The sequence below is a fragment of the Hydra vulgaris genome, chromosome 05, assembly GCF_038396675.1.
Source record: "Hydra vulgaris chromosome 05, alternate assembly HydraT2T_AEP".
Taxonomy (NCBI): Eukaryota; Metazoa; Cnidaria; class Hydrozoa; order Anthoathecata; family Hydridae; genus Hydra; species Hydra vulgaris.
Window position 1 is genome coordinate 4,683,146 of NC_088924.1, and position 19,355 is coordinate 4,702,500.

General features: G+C 27.2%; 1 protein-coding gene across 6 annotated transcripts in view; it reads right to left on the reverse strand.

The window, feature by feature from the left end:
* Positions 1-761: 761 nt before the first annotated feature.
* Positions 762-19,355, reverse strand: part of LOC136071807 (copper homeostasis protein cutC homolog) — a 49,285-nt gene continuing 30,691 nt past the window's right edge. For 4 of the 6 annotated variants that reach the window (XR_010638491.1, XM_065797187.1, XM_065797189.1 and 1 more), the window contains 8 exons: positions 18,668-18,771; positions 18,531-18,590; positions 18,101-18,269; positions 17,808-17,848; positions 17,681-17,716; positions 5,371-5,504; positions 5,253-5,280; positions 762-1,125 (listed from right to left, as the gene is read on the reverse strand). Coding sequence is in view for 4 of the 6 variants with exons in the window: in XM_065797187.1 (XP_065653259.1) it covers positions 911-1,125; positions 5,253-5,280; positions 5,371-5,504; positions 17,681-17,716; positions 17,808-17,848; positions 18,101-18,269; positions 18,531-18,590; positions 18,668-18,719 (735 nt within the window). In the remaining 2 variants the exon portion in view is untranslated. Of the gene's footprint in view, positions 1,163-5,252; positions 5,281-5,370; positions 5,505-17,680; positions 17,717-17,807; positions 17,849-18,100; positions 18,270-18,530; positions 18,591-18,667; positions 18,772-19,355 lie in introns of those variants that run through there. The other 2 variants (XM_065797191.1, XR_010638490.1) reach the window with 2 other exon arrangements.

A 19,355-nucleotide genomic window follows, 5' to 3' on the forward strand; every position in this document is an offset into this window, starting at 1 on the left:
AAAGAATTTTGAAATAATAGAGTGGATAGTTAATTTTGGCCATTATAATTCTTTTAGAATATGAGGTATTTGTTCAAAAAAAACAGATGATTAGCGCATCGATTGATACTTTTATGAGTATCTATATTTATTTAAAAGAAAATATGATACTCATCAATTTACACATTTTTTATTTGAAATGAGTCAAACAATCATTGATTTATTATCAATCAAAGTCGAATAATATCAAAAAAATCATGGTGGATTGTTATTAATGGCCAATACTGTATATATATATATATGTAAATATATATATATATATATTTATATTTATATATACAACTAGGAGTGTGTGTATGTATATATACCAACTAGGAGTCTGTGTATGTATATATACATATATACAAGCGCCAACTAGGAGTGTGTAATTATACATATATATAACCAATATATACATAAATACAAGTATACAATATATACATATATACAAATATACATATATAACAATATATACATATATACAAGCACCAACTAGGAGTATGTATATATACATATATAACAGCGCCAACTTGGAGTGTGTCTGTGTATATATATATATATACATATTTATATATATATATATATATATATATATATATATATATATATATATATATATATATATATATACACACAAACACACACACATATATATACACACACACATATATATATATTTATATTAAATTTATTGGAAATTATTGTAGTGCTTTTATTTTTAAAAAAATGAAAAAGTGACGAAATATTAAACTTTTTTTTATTACTTTTTGATCAAGTCAAGAAATAACATCTTTTATTGTTTAGTCTAACTTTAAAGTCTGTGAAACAAATAAGTTTATTCATTATTAGTTTTATTGCATTTATTTTAAATGTCTATCCAAACATAAGCTTTTTATGTACAACTAAGAATTGCACGCAATTTGTCAATACGATCTTTGCTACAAACTTTAATTGTGTATTCAGGAGGATACAAAGGAGAACCCATATAAATGTCTGATCTACGATGATACATTCCTGAGTCTTTAGTAGACCTAGCTGACCAATGATATTCTTTTGCATTGCAGCCATCTTTTATTCTTAGAAAGTTTTTTTCAGTAATACCACCTCCTGTAAGTAAATAATATTTTTTCAGTAATACCACCTCCTGTAAGAAAATAATATTACTATTTGTTATTCCAGCTAAATAAAACAACAATAATTTTTCTTATAAAAAAAACTGTAAATACATTAACTCAGTTTTTTACAGCTTCAATTTTAATTTTGTCATCAAAATTTGACCCAACTAAAATGTTTATTGTTAAAGTAATTAGTAAAAAAAAAAATTAATATAATTCATAAAAAATAATGTAAGTATATACATACATACATATATATATATATATATATATATATATATATATATATATATATGTATGTATGTATGTATGTATGTATGTATGTATGTATGTATGTATGTATGTATGTATGTATGTATTTATATATACATATATTTATATATATATATATATATATATATATATATATATATATATATATATATATATATATATATATATATATATATATATATATATATTAGTGATGTACCGATTAATCGGCATTGGCATCGGCATCGGCTTAATCGGCCACTTTTTGTACAATCGGTATCGGTATCGGCCTTTTTTTATTAATTTACCGATATGCATTACCGATGGCATTTTAATACTTTTATCCTGCATTTTGATAATTATTAAATAATAAATAATCTAAACTTTATGCATCGCTTAGAATTTTTAGAAAAATTGTTTATTTTGACAGGCAAGTTTATTTATTTGGGTCCAAGTATTTGTTTACCAGTACGGATTCCATGAAAAAATTTACCCAATTTAAAGCTCTATGGCTTTATATCGTCAAAACTTTAATAACTAGTTAATTCATCGGTATCGGCATCGGTATCGGCCTTTTCATATCCATCGGCATCGGTATCGGCATCGGCCAAAAAAGTGTTATCGGTACATCACTAATATATATATATATTATATATGTATATATATATATATATATATATATATATATATATATATATATATATATATATATATATATATATATATATATATATATATATATATATATATATATATATATTATATATGTATATATATATATATATATATATACACAACCCTTGGAATTAAAAAAAAATGAGGTCAGCAATAACTTGCCGACCTCAATCTTTTAAAGATCAGCATAAAGTCAGCAAAATAATTTTGATACAAAGGTCTTACCATAAAACATAGAAACAAGGACTGTTTAAATTTAAGTTAAATTCTTTCTGGTCTTTAAAATAACTTTTTTTAAAAAAAAACCTAAAACTGACATTTTATGGTAAAATCCTAAATATATATATATATATATATATATATATATATATATATATATATATATATTATGTTAGTGTATTCTACAAACAGAGTGCTCAATGTTCTAAAAGAACAGAGCAATAATAAATTAGTAAAAACACTTATCTAATTTTTGATTACTTCAACACTGTGTTTCACCACCAGTAGGTTCATCAGGAAGATTCTTCCTGACAGTTTGAAAACACAGTGTTGAAGTAATCAAAAATTAGATAAGTGTTTTTACTAATTTATATACATATATATATATATATATATATATATATATATATATATATATATATATATATATATATATATATATATTAGGGTGTCCAAGAAACATACTTTTTTTTTCCCATTCTCTGAAGTCACTTAAGGTTAAAAATTAACAGGAAAAAAAATCAGTTGTTAAAAATTGATATCTGTAAAACTTAACAAAATTGATTTTTTTTCTCATCTTTTTTTTTATTAAACTTATTGATTATGCCCAAGTTGACGATGAAAATGTAAGCTTTCTACTATGTTTTGTAAGAAAGACTTTGAGAACTGTAAGAAAAACTTTCTTTTGTTTTGATATATATATATTTTGAACTAAAATAATACAACAACTTTATTAAATGATTTTCATGCATCAAATAAGCAATAGAATTCCACTACTAACAGAATTGGGCTCATATTACGCAAAATATGTGTAATTTAGAATAGGCTCAATTTGTTTATTCTATTTTTAACAAAATCTAAACTTTGATATTTTTATATGCATTATACTTATTGAAAAAAGAATGCCAACTTAAGTTGCTGTCGGTCAATTAAAAAGGTAAATTTAATTACTCAGTTTTATTCACAAGTTTTTTAAACTTTTGAGATGATGAAATGAATAAATAAATGTTATATATAATATCTTCAGATGAAAGCCACAAATATAGGGGAAAAAAAAAAAATACAGACTAATTCCAGAAGGCTAAGGTCAGCAATTAGGTCGGCATTGCCAAACGTCGACCCTAATTCTGAGGGCTGCAGTTTGTCAGCTGTTAGGTATTAAAAAAAATGCAACTTTTAATAATGTTAATAAAAAATAAGCAACTCAGTAAAAAAAAATATATAGTTAAATACAAACATATATAAAAAAAAAGTTAATTAATACATAGAAAATTAATTAACTTAAGAAATTTTTTTTTAATTTATTATTAAGAATTAAGATTCTGAAGCTCCATACTAATTATTGCAAACGCATCTATCTAAGAAATCTAACTGGGATTCCAGCATTAATAGATTTAACAAGATGCAAGAAGATTTCATACAGAAGAGTAACAAACTTGACATATCTGTGGTAAAGTTTAGGGAGAAGATCCAATCAGATTGATTTCATTCCCAGGAGGCATGATGTGACACCACTGCATCCAATACTGGAGTAATTATTGGCGCCATTACCATTCTCACAAATGTTCCCAAGATCCCTGTTCACTGGTTTCTCTGCAAGCAACATGTTGGAGTTACACATCACTCATTTTACGGAATCTCTTATTGGTGAGAAAATAAAAGGGCCCAAGAGTGCACTATATGTAAGACTGCAGAAAGCCTGGCTAAACATCATGGAATAAGTGGACACACATCAAAGAAGAAGCTCAGTGAACTAGTTGTCTTCTATTTAGAAGGAGGTATACTAGAGTTTCATTTTTATCAACCTGGAGCCTGTCATGAAGCCAGGTATAGTATATTATCAATAATTTTTATATTTAGTGGAGATTACATTTTTAATATTCATTTATATATTTAATGATGATAATTTATTCTTATGGTTCATGGCAGATGCTCTATACCTGCTGACCCTGCAGATAACTGAAAAGATAGCCCAGTTTATGAATGAGGAAGAGAAGGTGGTAAAAACAGTGACATTATTTGTTTCTATATGCTATAGACCCTTGTTCTTAAAAGCCTATCTGGAAAACAAGTCGACTCCAAATGACTTGGCTCCCCTTAAGTCAATGTTTGAAATATGGAACTAGTACACAAAACTAGGACAGGCCCTTCTTACAAGCATGCAGTGGCATGTTTGGTACTTAACAGAACAGTTAGTTATACTGGTCCTAGCTGACAATCATGTTGAAGAGAAGGTAAAGAAGACGATGTTAAAATGATGGTCTAGTGTGATGTCCCTGAGTTTCATATAGAGTACTAATTGGTAAGTAACTGGTAGGTTCCCAGAGCTGGATCCTGTTAATGGTAGCTGAGGTTCCTGTTAAATAGGTAGAGAAGTGAGTCAAGTAAGATGCTAGTGAGATGCTTGGTTTATTCAAACAGTTATTAAAGTTAAAGATTATCAGACTGATCCAAGACTTTGTTGGAAGCTAAAGGTCCGATGAAATAAAACAGAATTTTATGATCGTTGCCAGAGACAACAGAAAGAAAAGGACTTAAAAATGATAAAAAATTTTAAAAGCAACTCAAAAATGATAAAAATTTTAAAACTAGAAATATATATTTTTAACAGAGTTCCAAAAATATGTATGTTTTATTCCTAAGTTGCAGTTAAAAAAAAAGTTGCACTTTTTTTTTTAACTGAAGTTTTACAAATATCACTTTTAAATTTTTTTTTCAGCCTATTTGGATCTTAAAAGGGAAAATTTTTTTTTTTGTTCTATTCTAAATAGAATGGGAAAACTTTGGGGGAAGCTTGGGAGGTATTTTTTATTTATTTTTCGGAACACCCTAATATATATATATATATATATATATATATATATATATATATATATATATATATATATATATATATATATATATATATATATATATATATATATATATATATATATATATATGTATAAAAGAATGAATAAAAGATTTTATTACCTGGCATTATGATAATTCTATCACCAGCCTATAATTAAAAAAGTTGAAATCAATCACTGTTTGTATCTTAAATAACTAAAACTGCAACTGCTACTGCTACTGCTACAACTACTACTACCTTTTCAATTAGTGATGCCAGCATTGGAAGACCTTCAAGACAAGAATTTTCTCTACCACTTGTGAGTATGCGGTCAAAACCAAGAGAAATTATATCTTCTAATGCCTGATATCCATCAATACATACATCAAATGCTAAAAGTAATAAATTCAAATTTTTCAACATCAGAAAATTTTTCTGCAGGTAAAAATAAATATATTTTAAAAAAAAATGAAGTAGACAACGCAAAAAATGATAAAGAAATCATTGCATCACTTTAGTTAACAATTACTTTTGAAATGCTATTATTGCCTTTTTTTAAATTTTAAAATTTAATTATTTTAAAATTGTTTAAAACTGTTTAACCAATTTAAATTGCATTTACTTAAAATACGTTGTCTTTAACAACTCATTTTTGGGTCAATTCCAACATCTGTTATCCGTAAATGATTCCAACATCTGTTATCTGTGATCATAATCAACAAAGTGTAACCTGCTTTTTTTAAGTTTTAAACATTACTAGTCAACTACTGCTTGCTTTTGCTTAAAAACCAAAACACAAGTACAAATTTTGCAAAATGAGATTTCCCATTGTCATGCAAAACTTTCATGTTTTTGGTACCCTTTTATATAATCAAAGTGATTTAATGATTCAAATTAAACTTTTGATTTAAGATTGTAACACATTTCAAGGACCTTTACAAATAGTTCAAGTACTAATATAAAGTAAATAGCTAAATAATATTGCATACAAATATTAAATATGATGAAAATAATATCAGAAATAATCATAGTAACAACAACAACAACAACAACAACAACAACAACAACAACAACAACAACAACAGTAATAACAACAATAAATAAAAAAAAGTAATATCAGTAATTATAATAGCAATAGTAATAACAGTAAGTTAAAGGCAATTAATAGTAGTAATATTATTATGAACAACAGTATGAAGTAATAAAATTGACATTAAAACATATTTGTAAGATAGAAGTAAGAAATATTAACTGTATTTAATAAGAAGTAGTACTAGTTATAAAGGTTGAAAATGAAATTTTAGTTAAAAGAGAGCTTTGAGTTTATAAGGAGAGTTATTCCAAGGCCTAATGCTTTGATATTCTATAGATTTATGTCCATAAATATTCAAACAGTGTTTTGAGCAGACAGGTTTAAACTACTATTGGATCAAAGATGAAAAGCTTTAGTGTTGGTGTTTTCAGACAAATTTGCAGTATTAGAATTGAATATAGTTACATAGTTTTAATATTTTAAAAGTTAGGTAGAGCACATTAAAATTAAAATTATGATTCTGGAAAAAGATGGTTTTAAAAGCTTTGCTTCAGAGATAAGATGACCTAATAAGATCTTTTTGATAAAATTGTTTCCATACTTGGGTCATATCTTTGATGTGAGCCAAAATGTATGGTATATGTTCAAAAGTGTCAAGATTAACATAATGGCTGGCTTTAGCCAGTATGCCATTAGATCTGTTTAGTTTCATTGCTAAGTCTTTACAATGGGATAAAAAATAAAGATTAGAATCAATTTCAATTCAATTGAGTTAACATGGTTGAAATTCTGCCTATCTAGTCTAAAGTTCATATATTAATAGTAGTGATGTGCCCGGTACCCAGAGACCCAGTAATTAGGCTGTTTTACTGGTTACCTGGAATCTGCCATTTTGTTAAATTATCCAGCACCGGGCATCTTAAAAGAAATTTTTAATAAACATAAACCTTAAGTGCTGTAAATATTTGTTTTAGTTGTACTTTAAATTATGTCTGAATTTAAAAAATATATTTTTGCAAAGTAATCAGAATATATTGCGAATCAGAAACTAATTTATATGGATATAAATCAGTAACACAAAGTGAAATAATTAGAGAATACCAAAGTAACGAAAAGAAAAAAAAGTATTCTAATAGCGTCTTTTGTGTGAGAGAATTTTTTCACAAGAGAGTTTTTAGTAATTAAAGCTTAAATGAATGAGTTTGATATTTTGATCTAAATAAGTTGCGTAAATTTAAATACAGTTTTCAATTGCAATAACTAAACGTTTACACGGATCCAGGAATTTTTTGGTGGGGAGGGGGGGACATGATGAAATTCTTTTAAATTTTGTATCACCTTTGCGTAATCTAAAAAAACATCCTCTATTTCTAAGATACTTTAGGACTTTCAGATTTTGGAAAGGAGGGGGGGAGGGGATGCATACCCCCACCGCCTTTCCCCCTGGATCCGTCACTGATAAACATGTAAGACTTCTTACATATTTATTGGAAACAATCATTTAAAGATTTATTTAAAGATAATAATATATTTACCATATAAATATATACACCTATATAGATATATTTACTACATAAATATATCACTGTTATAAAAAAATAAAATATTGCTTGATGTTATGAAAAATCCTTTGGGAGGATTATTTTACTATCATTGGCGGTTACTGGGATATAAGTCCCTAAATCTGGTTACACCGTCTATGGAAGAAAATCTGTTTTCAAATTTTGCATAAAATCGCATTAAATGCATAGTTTATAAGCAACTATCAAAGTTAGTTTCAAGAATTTTTATTCATCCCAAAAACAAAACAAAAATATCTATGCAATAAATTCACTAGTAAATAACAATTCTTTTCAATTCTGACAAAGTTTCAATTCTAATTGTTTTTTCTTGAGAAAAATGTCTACACTGATTTGTAATATTCCTAATAAATTTTTTTGCTGTTGAAGGTTGTGATGCATCTTCATACTCTGGGTGGTTGCTTGGTCTCTTGCACCTTTGTCAATGAGCACTGAAAAGATTAAGTGCTTCAGTTTTGATTCAGTCATCGCTCTGAATAAATTTCCAAAGAGCTATTTGAAATAGCTCTTTGGAAATTTATTCAGAGATGGAACATGGTTGATGACAAATAGGATGAATCGTGGAACATGGTTGATGACAGTATGAACCTTGGGAGTGTTGGTGATGTCCTGAAGTTGTGAATAGGAGAACCTAAATTGCTCAATTTTTTCAACATAAATTTTTTTAAGGGAATTGTCAAAACAAGCATGGACATCATCATTGAATTTTCTGGTAGGCTGAATAAGTGCGAAATAGCATAAGTGCTAAGCGTTACAAAAACTGCTATAGGTGCAAACTGGCATATGTGTAAATTGGCATAAGTGCGTCAAAAGAATTCGCAAACTTTGGCATAAGTGCAAACTGGCATAAGTGCAAAACAGCTGCAAAATCTGACATAAATGCAAATCGGTATAAGTGCGCCAAAAGAATTTCCAAACATTGGCATAATTGCAAAGCAGTTACAAAAACTGGCACAACTTTGAACTGGCATAAGTGCACCAAACAAATTTGCCAATTCTCACTTATGCCAGCTTGCACTCATGCCAATGTTAACAAGTTCTTTTTGCGCACTTATGCCAGATTGCATTTATACCATTTGCATTTATACCAATTTGCACTTATACCAGTTTTTACAACTGCTTTGCACTTATGCCAATTCGAACTTATGCCAATGTTTGCAAATTCTTTCGGCACACTTATACCAGTTTGCACTTAGGCCAGTTCGCACTTGTGCCAGTGCCAAAGGATGCATCTGAGGCATAGATGATGGGTGCATGAATAGAGTCTCTAGCAGTAGAGATGCTAGCACCAGCCACATTGAATACCTGATAATCTCTACTGATTGATCCAAAAGTTTTTAGAGATTCACACTTTGCAAGATCGTTTGATGAAATGTCACACCAAGAGCATGGGTGTGCACTAGAATGTGCTTGTAGACTACAAATGATGTTTGCCAGCTTCATATCACAGGACAAAATAAATGGAAGTTCTTCAAGGTTCAGCAGATCAAAAACTTGCTTGACATTGCTATAGTTTTCCCGGAGATCTTCAGAAATGGTAATCAGTAACTGACGCTTAACACCAGAATCTTTATACAGAGAATTTATAAGAAGTTGTTTTGATAGCGAAGATTGTGAAGCTGAATCATTTTCCATAATACCAAAGCTTACTTTTAGAAAACCGCCATCATCCACTCCCAGCTTCATAATGTAGTCATAAGAAAGGTTTCTTGTTTCAAGAACTTGCTGACAAAGAACTTTCAAGTCTTTGCTACGAATATCAAATTTATCCACCTGATTTGTGCACTTGTCAGTTGCAACTTTCATTCAAGTTTTGTTAAAATGACTTTCAAGTTTTTTGCTCAACTTAAACTTGGAGAGGAAGTTTTTCTTAACAATCCAACTTGCAACAACTTGATTTAGTGTTGACACCAGCTTTTTCACACCAGAATTGGACAACCCTATGTTGTGTTGCACATAATCAAGAACTTTTACTGTTTATTGCGGTCCTTCATTGAAAATTCTTCTTGCTCTTGAAGATGAACCTTGAAAATAATTTAGAGAGATATCACATTATGCCTTACATAGATTTAAAAAATGAAGCTAAAACTTTAATTATCTAATACAATGTTAACTGGAAGAGCTGGAATAGGGTGGCCTCCTATTCCCTCAGGTCTACTAAGTCAAACTGTTCCATGGGGTGAAGTTTCCTTGTTGGCAATGACTGATGCTGAAACTATCAGCTGCCACAAAGTCCTTTGACTTGAGTTCTGCTAAATTCTTTTGCAATGTAAACCTTGACCAATTGTGTGGGAGGCTCTTGCTAACAATTGAAAACCATTAAGAACATTTTCTTTCAACTGAGTTCTGATTTGTTTTAGGTTTCTGGGTTGACTGGGAAGAATGGATGTAAAGAATTGTGTTTTGCATTGCCAACTGAGCAAATCAAACAATTATAAAATGAATCTTTTGTAACAGGGTGGACTTTGATAGTAGAGAAGACAAACAGCCGTGGTTGATTTTTAAGCTTTCCTTCCTCAAGAGTCCAAAGGTTGGAGCAGCAAAGCTCACAAATGCTAGTTGGGGTTTTTAGATCACTTAAGTCAGTTGTCTGCTTCATAATTTGTTGCACTTTTTCTGCTATAAAGCTGTTTAAAAAGCGACTAGCCTTGCCAAGATTTAAGAAGCAAACAATCCTCCTGTTCTCCTGGTTATTTTTTGCTTGGTTTGGCTTTTTTTTTTGTTAATTCAGATGCCAATTCTATGAAAAAAATGGATTGAACAACTAATGGAGAAGCTTTTTTACAGAATTTTATCATAATACTTTATAAAAAAGCGATTTTGATTTTTTTTAATTTTTTCGTACAGATAACTCATACATTTTTGTTTAAACTAAAAAAATGCAACCATTTTTTTATTTTCTTCCTAAGACAACTTATTTAACATCACCTATCAATATTTATGAAGTGGATGAAAGTAGAAGCTATAAAAAATTAAGTTTTATTGCTCTAGAGTTAAATATATTGCAGCTTTTTTAATGCAACTTTATGCAAATTTGAGAATGGATTTTCTTCCACAGACAGTGTAACCAGATTTAGGGACTTATATCCCAGTAAGCACCAATGATAGTACAATATGATGAAGCACAGAATCATGTTATATGAGATGTCATATACATACATGTATATAAGACATGTCATATACATACATGTATATACAAGACATGTCATATACATACATGTATATACATACATGTCAGACCTTTTAGTCAACACTTTATAAGTCGTTGACTGAAAGGTCTAAATAATGTGAATTTTTAAAGAAACATGTTTCTACCTTCATATAACACAATATTGTGCTTGACTCATTTTTATCTAAAAATGATTTATGATGTTTCTGAAATAACCCGTTCAAATATAGTTGTTTATTAAAAAGAAATTTGTATCGGAGCTTAGTGATAAGACTACTATTGTCTTCTTTTTGCCCTAAAAATGTAAATATTTATATATTTTGATATTGTAGCAATATTTAAATGGCAATATATATATATATATATATATTTATATATATATATATATATATATATATATATATATATATATATATATATATATATATATATATATATATATATATATATATATATATATATATATACATATAAAGGGCTTGTGATGAAGAAAACTGTCACACGTGTTATATCGCGCGCGTAAAATTAGAATGTTTTCATCGAACATGAATATGTGCGCTCAAAATAACGTCGGCGAGCGCGATCATGAAAATTGCTGAAGGCGATGCTCATAAAAAGCTTTTTATTTTTTTATATCTTTTTCTATTTGTTACATAATTCTTTTGTCAAAAAATGTTTGAATTAGTATCACACTCATAAAACTACTTCAACGAAGTAGATTTTTATACTTCCAAACTTCTTGTATATTGTCAGATTTTATTTTTAACTATTTATGTTATAAAAAAATAATATCAAACAAAAACGCAACTTCTTATTGATTTAGTATTGAAGTATAATTTAGTGACATAGATTTGCTTTGTTGTTTTGATATAAGTATTTTAAAATGTTACGCTGTAAACTTAATTAACGGTTAATGGTTTTTATATTTCTTGATATTTTCTATTTAAATTAATTATTTAATTTTTTTCTAAAATTTCTTTTTTAAATTACGTTTTTTTATCTTAAAAAAATAACAAGAATAATTTGAAATAATAATAAATAAGAATAATAACTTTCCATTTAATAAACATTGACATCATTACTTTGTTTCCTTTTCGAATGTCCTTGATTGCGAACATTCTTAACAACAGAATCATTTTAAATTTGAGTTAAAATAAATAATAGTTAATAAAAAACCTATACTATGAACAAAAACTAATTTTAAAAATTACTCTATTATTAATATTTATTTTTATTATAAATGATGTGTGGAATATTATAACAATAAATCAAATAAATCTTACTTGATATTTTAACAAGATTAAAAATACTCTGCAGTTTTAATTTTCTTATAATGGTTTTCTAATTTTCTATTCTTATTTTATTTGCGCATTTTTGTATTCACATTTTGTGTTTCCACGTGCACATTCCATTATTGAAATTAGTGACTATTAACGACTTTAAACTGCTCATTCATTACGTTAGTGCAAAAGAGAATGACGTTGTGCTTTTTATATTTTATATCAATGCTTTGATAACAGAATATCTTTAATAAAAAATCTTTTTTAAATATTTTATGAAAATAAAAAAATAATCATGAACTATTGGATGAGCGTTATTTTATACGCTCATTATAAGCTGAACGAGCGTTGTTTATTGCGCCTAGAACGTTTGAAAATACCGTTGACGGGCGCGTTTTACGAGCGGAGCGCGACCGCGCTCGCTTCATCACAAACCCTGTATATATATATATATATATATATATATATATATACATATATATATATATATACATATATAAATATATATATATATATATATATATATATACATATATAAATATATATATATATATATATATATATATATATATATATATATATATATATGTATACATAAACATGCATACATATTTAGGCAAACTTAATTAGCGCAAATTAATCACCGTTACTTTAGGAAAATAATTCAGTGCTAGAGATTTTTTAATGCACCCGCTGCCGGGTCCATTTTAAAAAGTTGGAACAAAAACTTGTGAAATCTACTGGGTAGACTTATGAAAATACAGGGTCCGGAACTTGGACCCAGTATTTTCTTCTGAGCACCTGGAATCAGGGACTAGGCATTAACTGGTTCCAGCGCATCTCTAATTAATAGATTTTTGTTTTATTTGATTTAAAATTATCATTAAAATAAAGAAGGAAAAACAGTGGTCCTAATACAGATTATACTATATGTATATGTAAACACAGTATCAACTAGTTGATGTCATAAATGACAGCAATTCTACCTAATTCCAAATATCAACTAAAATTTTTATTGTGTTTAATTAAAAAAATCACATACTTATTTTTTTTTTTTTATCTATCCTTATGAAAATTAAAAAAGAAACAAAAAAGAAACAAATTTTTTTTCTCATCAGAGGAGCTAAGCTAGAAACATTCCCAACAACAAACAATAATGCAGTGAACTCTATTAAATAATGCAGTGAACTCTATTAAATAATGCAGTGAACTCTATTAAATAATGCAGTGAACTCTATTAAATAATGCAGTGAACTCTATTAAATAATGCAGTGAACTCTATTAAATAATGCAGTGAACTCTATTAAATAATGCAGTGAACTCTATTAAATCTACAAAAAAAAGAAATAAAGTTTTGAAAAATTTTAATTTTTATTATTCTTAAGAAAATAAAAAAAGATGCAAAAGAGAAGAAACTCTTTTTCAACAAAATACCCTTTTAGTAGCCAGTACTAAAAACATTATAAACCATTGTTTGTTTATGAGACTTTCCATTAAATTACACCATCACTACAATTTTGGATTTTCTTCCATTGTTATTGGTTCAGCTTAACTTTGTTACTTATTAAATTTTTTTACTATTATTAAGTTGTTTTAACTTTTTTATAATCTTGATTCTAAGCTTTATAGTTTTGATTTCAATTCTCAATTAAATTTCAATTAAAAGCCATATTGCACATAAAGCAAAGAATATATTTATGCTTTTTGCATTAAACATCTTTTGTTTTATAACTATAAAACATAAAACTACCAAAAAAAAAGTTTGCCTGCCACAGCCCTCTACCCCCCCCCCCCCTCAAAAAAATATACAACAAATAGTGTGTCAGATAGTTAGACAAAAATCTTGACCTACTAAATTATTCTACAAAAAGAACATCTACTGAAAAGTGGAACTAATTTTCATATAACCTACTGAGGCCTAAATTATTTCCAACTAACTACAGTCTTTTTTATTTTCAACAGATTTATGACATTTTTGTTTTTGATTGATTTATTTTTTGATCTATTTTACAGACTTTCATTTTCAACCCATTTGAGATAAATTAATTTTCAACCGATTATCTGGATTGTGATTTTAGCGTGTTTTTTTTTTAAACTACTTTTGAAAATTAACAATAAGTTTTCCAAGCATTGCGTCAAGACTGATCAAATTTGGCTCATATTCAAATCAATAACAAAATATACAAAATACCTACTGGAAAGACATAGTTATAAAACTGAAAACAAAGTAGGTTAAATATTCAGTAGGTTGAAAACTCAGTAGGTCAAAAATACAATAGGTCAACAATTTAATAGGTTGGAAAATTAGTAGTACATGTATTAGCTAGGTGTAAATATAAAAATCAAAAAACCTCATAATCTTAGATTTACAAAATTTTAAAATTAGGTTGAGTTATAGGCCACCACAGATAGTGCCATGATCCCAGTGACCAGCATGCTACTAGCTGGCTAGGTTGCTTTAGGGTCAATACATGATTATGGCACCTGGTATTATATGGCTAATGGCTGACTAATTAATTTTGGAGTAAAGATATTCAAAATCAAATAAACTTGAGCTCAAAATAATTCAATATCAAACACAAATATACAAAGATACAAATCTTATTTATTTCATATGATCACACAAAACATTCCTTTATCCTCACATCATTCAAATCTACTTTATTCCCTCTTGTGGTATGTCCGAGTTTTTTTTTGTGTGATTTTTTTGTAACCATCAACATCCTGATTAATAAAAACCCTGGTTTTACATCCAAAATTTGTAAAATTTTATCAAATTTTCCTTTTTTTATATCTAACGTTTAGTCAAAAAAAAAAAAGATTTTTTGTTAAAGATTCTTTTTAAAACATGAAATAACCGTTTTTTACAGTACATTTAAATGTACTGAAAGATGTAGTAATGTTTATCAGTATATTAAAATGTAGTGCATTACTATGTACATATCCATTTATACTCATCATTATTTAAAATGCATTCTGTGCACAAATCCATTTATACTCATCATTATTTAAAAGAGACTTACATAACAACGCAACCAAATTTAGGCAACTACGCAAATCAATTTTACAATTCCTTCATTTTGAGAGGGTTGAAACTTTGCATGGTCATTACTTTTGAACACAAAAAGATAATTAAATGAAATTTTAAACCTATTCATGAATTTAAATTTATACTAAAATAATTTATTAACTTTTATTGCCTTCACATAAGGGAGATTTCACATAAAAATTATAAGGGAGATTTCACATAAGGGAGATTTTTTCTAGAGATTTTTATTCCCAGGCTCAACTCACTCCAATTTTTTTCAAAGCATCCTTATTTAACATAAAAATGAACATACTAAATTTGAAGTTTTCATAATGCCTGGAAGTATCATATTTGAAACATCAAAAAACTCTGCATACGCTGCTTCCTTGAATGTAAAACATAGAAAACTTAAATTCAAATTACTAAATTTTTGGGCATTTCTAAGCAGTGAAACTTTTCCCCATGAAATTAGAAAGACTATATTTTATAAAACAATTAAGATTATATGTGGGCTCCAACAGGATATTTTTTTGCAACCACTTTGTTTCTAAATGAAAGTATATCTTTTTCTTTCTTTTAATTTATTCACCTCCCCAAGGCCGAGAGGGCCACTACAGTTGAGGAGGCTGCTTTTTGTGGTTATAACCCTCTCTCAACTCTATAACTCAGAAACACGAACCTCGACAAACAAGGCAGCTGCAAGGAGAAACAAGTTGAGCCCAGTACTATCAGGGAAGTGGTGGGGATCGAACTCGGAACTTCTCGCTTGTGAGGCGAGCACTTTACGACTACACCACTACCGCATTATATATTTTTACACAATTGTTTTTAGTTTAAACCAAAACAACAACAAAAATCATTTGTACTTCATTTTTTTCTCTTTTTTTTTCAGTATTTAACAAATTACATAACATATGTAGATTAAGGCAAATTATTTATTTTAACATTTCAAAGTTATTATTAAAAAACAATAATGATGCAATTTTAAGTTTTAATGTTATAATTAAATTTTTTTTCTTCAACTTCAAGCTATTTTCTAAATTTGTTCAACAAAATATGAATTTATTTATAGTTAAAATATAGAGTCAGAAATAAATTTTACTCTGGGCACACTGTTCAATGTTTTGAACCAGTAATGGTACTTGGAATGGAATGTTTTGAATACAGAATGGTATTTTAAATGGTTTATAACTTTATAAGGAAAATATTTAATAATACTATCAAACCTAAAAAAATATTAATTAAATGATTACTTTATAAGATAAATATGTAATATTACTTTTAAATATAGTAAAAAAAAGTTTTTGTTGTTGTTGTTGTTGTAATTCACCTCCCTAAAGCCCAAAAGTCCATTACAGATGAGGAGGCTACTTGTAGTTATAACCCTCTCTCAACTCTATAACTCTAAAACGCGGACCTTGAAGAACAAGGCCACTGCGCAGAGAAACAAATTGAGCGCAGTACTACCAGGGACGTGGTGGAAATCAAACTCGGAACCTCTCGCTTATGAAGTGAGCACTCTACCACTACACCACTACCGCATTGAAACAGTTACTTCATAAGATAAATATTTAATATTACTCTCAAATATAAAAAAAATACACTCTACCACTACACCACTACCACATTGAAACATTAACTTTATAAGATAAATAATTTCGGTAATATTGCTAATATTGTAAACTACCAACCGACAAAATGTTTTTTTTAGGCTGCAACTATATTGGTCTTAAAAAAATTGCCCTCATAAACATAATACAAAAATACTAAATTAAAAATGTGACTAGAATTTAGATAGATCTAGATATCAATAAATTTCAAATAAAAAGACCAAATCACAATGATAATCAATAAAGTTTCTTCTCAACCAATTAAACACACATTTAAATATTGGTACATTAAATCATTTGTTAAACTATACACAACCTACATCAGACCTGAATTAGTGTTATTTGTACCAGTCTACGCCAATATAAATTTTTTACAAAAGTTTAACAAAGAGCCACAAAACTTGAAAAAGGTCTCAAGCACTAATTATACGAAGAATGCTGTCAAATTAAAAATTAAAAAGTTTTAAACTACAAGAATTACAAGTAACCTTATTTAATATTTCAAAATAAAAAAAATATAAACTAAGTTATAGAAACATAAGACGCTTTGGCATAGTGGCATAGAGTTCTGGCTCTCAATCAAGAGGTAAGGGGTTGATGTCAGCTCTGGCTAGATAAGTGATATAGTGTCATTAAGATTAAAAAGCTTGTTTAGCAACTTTAAATGGTCCACTAATAATATAATGATAATTATATTATAAATACAAAATAATAAATGATAATTACAATATTAATTATACTTTTAATAATAATTACAATTTAATTATAATTAATATACTAATATAATAATTAACTTTTTAACTGCTTATAATATAACTGAAAAAATGTAATGATAAGCAATTTAATTATTAAGTAAATATTAACTAACCTCTATGGAATGTCACAGATAGAGGTTTACACAGATCTAAACAAATAGATAAAGTTGGAAAACAATTACCATATTTATATTAACTTTATTTTTTTTTGCATTTTAGCAAACATTCATAAGCATATACCCACTAATTCTTGATTTCTATCTTTATCAATACTTCCATCTCTAAAAAAAAACATTCTAAAAATATCCTTATCAATAATTCCATCTCTTCAAAAAAACTTTTTAAAAAGATTTGATAATATTTATCTTCAATATTCCTAACATGAAGGTTAACCAAAAGTTATGTATTTTAAAACAGTTTTTAGTTCCAAAACACCGTTAAAGCTCTAGTTTAAACTTTTTTAAACATAAGCTACAAATTTCAAGTAATTTAATTTTAAAAAAATGTTTATGATAAAATAAAAACGACTTAACGATTTTAGGATTCCAAAAACAAATCCATCAACATTACTTTTTTTAAATTCTTTTATATCCAGCTTCATAACTTCAAACTCATCATCAGAATAAAGAAAATCGCCACCTCGTGGTCGAATCATCACAAATACAGGAATATCAAGTTTGTTCTTAATATATTGTACAAGACCTAAAAAATATTTACTTTATATTTCCTACTGAACATTATGATTATGCTATGATTTATGTGTTGACTATTAAGTTGTTATGCTTTGCTTTGTAGTTATTTAACTACCTGAAGTTTTATGTTTAAGTAATACTTATTAAAACTATTAACAAATAAATAACTAAATAACTGAGTAAACATTATTGCTGTTGAACAAAGTTTGTGAAAGGAACAATTGTCATTAAAAGAAAAATGTGAAAACATATAAAATAAAATAAAAAACACCTAATGAAGGAGTGCATCCACCTTCTATTAAATTACTGCATAATTCCACACGGTTAGCTCCTAAAAGTTATACATATTTTTAAAAATTAAGCTGGATTGCAATAGTTTTTAACAAAAACACATGTTATAAAAAATACCTGCAGACTGAGCAGCTTCTGCTGATTCAAACGAATCCACAACAATTTCCATTATTAACTTTCATTAAAATTATTTTTATGACTTTAGCACGTGTATACAATGTCTGTTATGCAAATAATATGTATGTAAATGTGTATATAAACATATATATATATATGTGTATATACACTTATATGTGTATATAAACATATATATATATATATATGTGTATATACACTTATATGTGTATATAAAAATATATATATATATATATATATATATATATATGTGTATATACACTTATATGTGTATATAAACATATATATATATATATATATATATATATATATATAAATATATATATATATATATATATATATATATATATATATATATATATATATATATATATATATATATATATATATATATATAGACACACACACACACAGTCCATGATCACAATACTATGATCACCTACAACTTTTGTGTATTTTTAAATTCAAGGGTTTGTAAAAATTATATAAAAAAAAGTACAATTGCAATATTAGTTATATTTTATTAAAAAAACATGTTTCCTTAATAATAAAATAATATTTCAAAATCAATATACACACATTTTAACAAACAATTACTCTTTTTGATTGCAAGTCATATAAAAAATATTAATATTTTGCCATTCCTCCTTTCAACGAAATGACTTTAGCT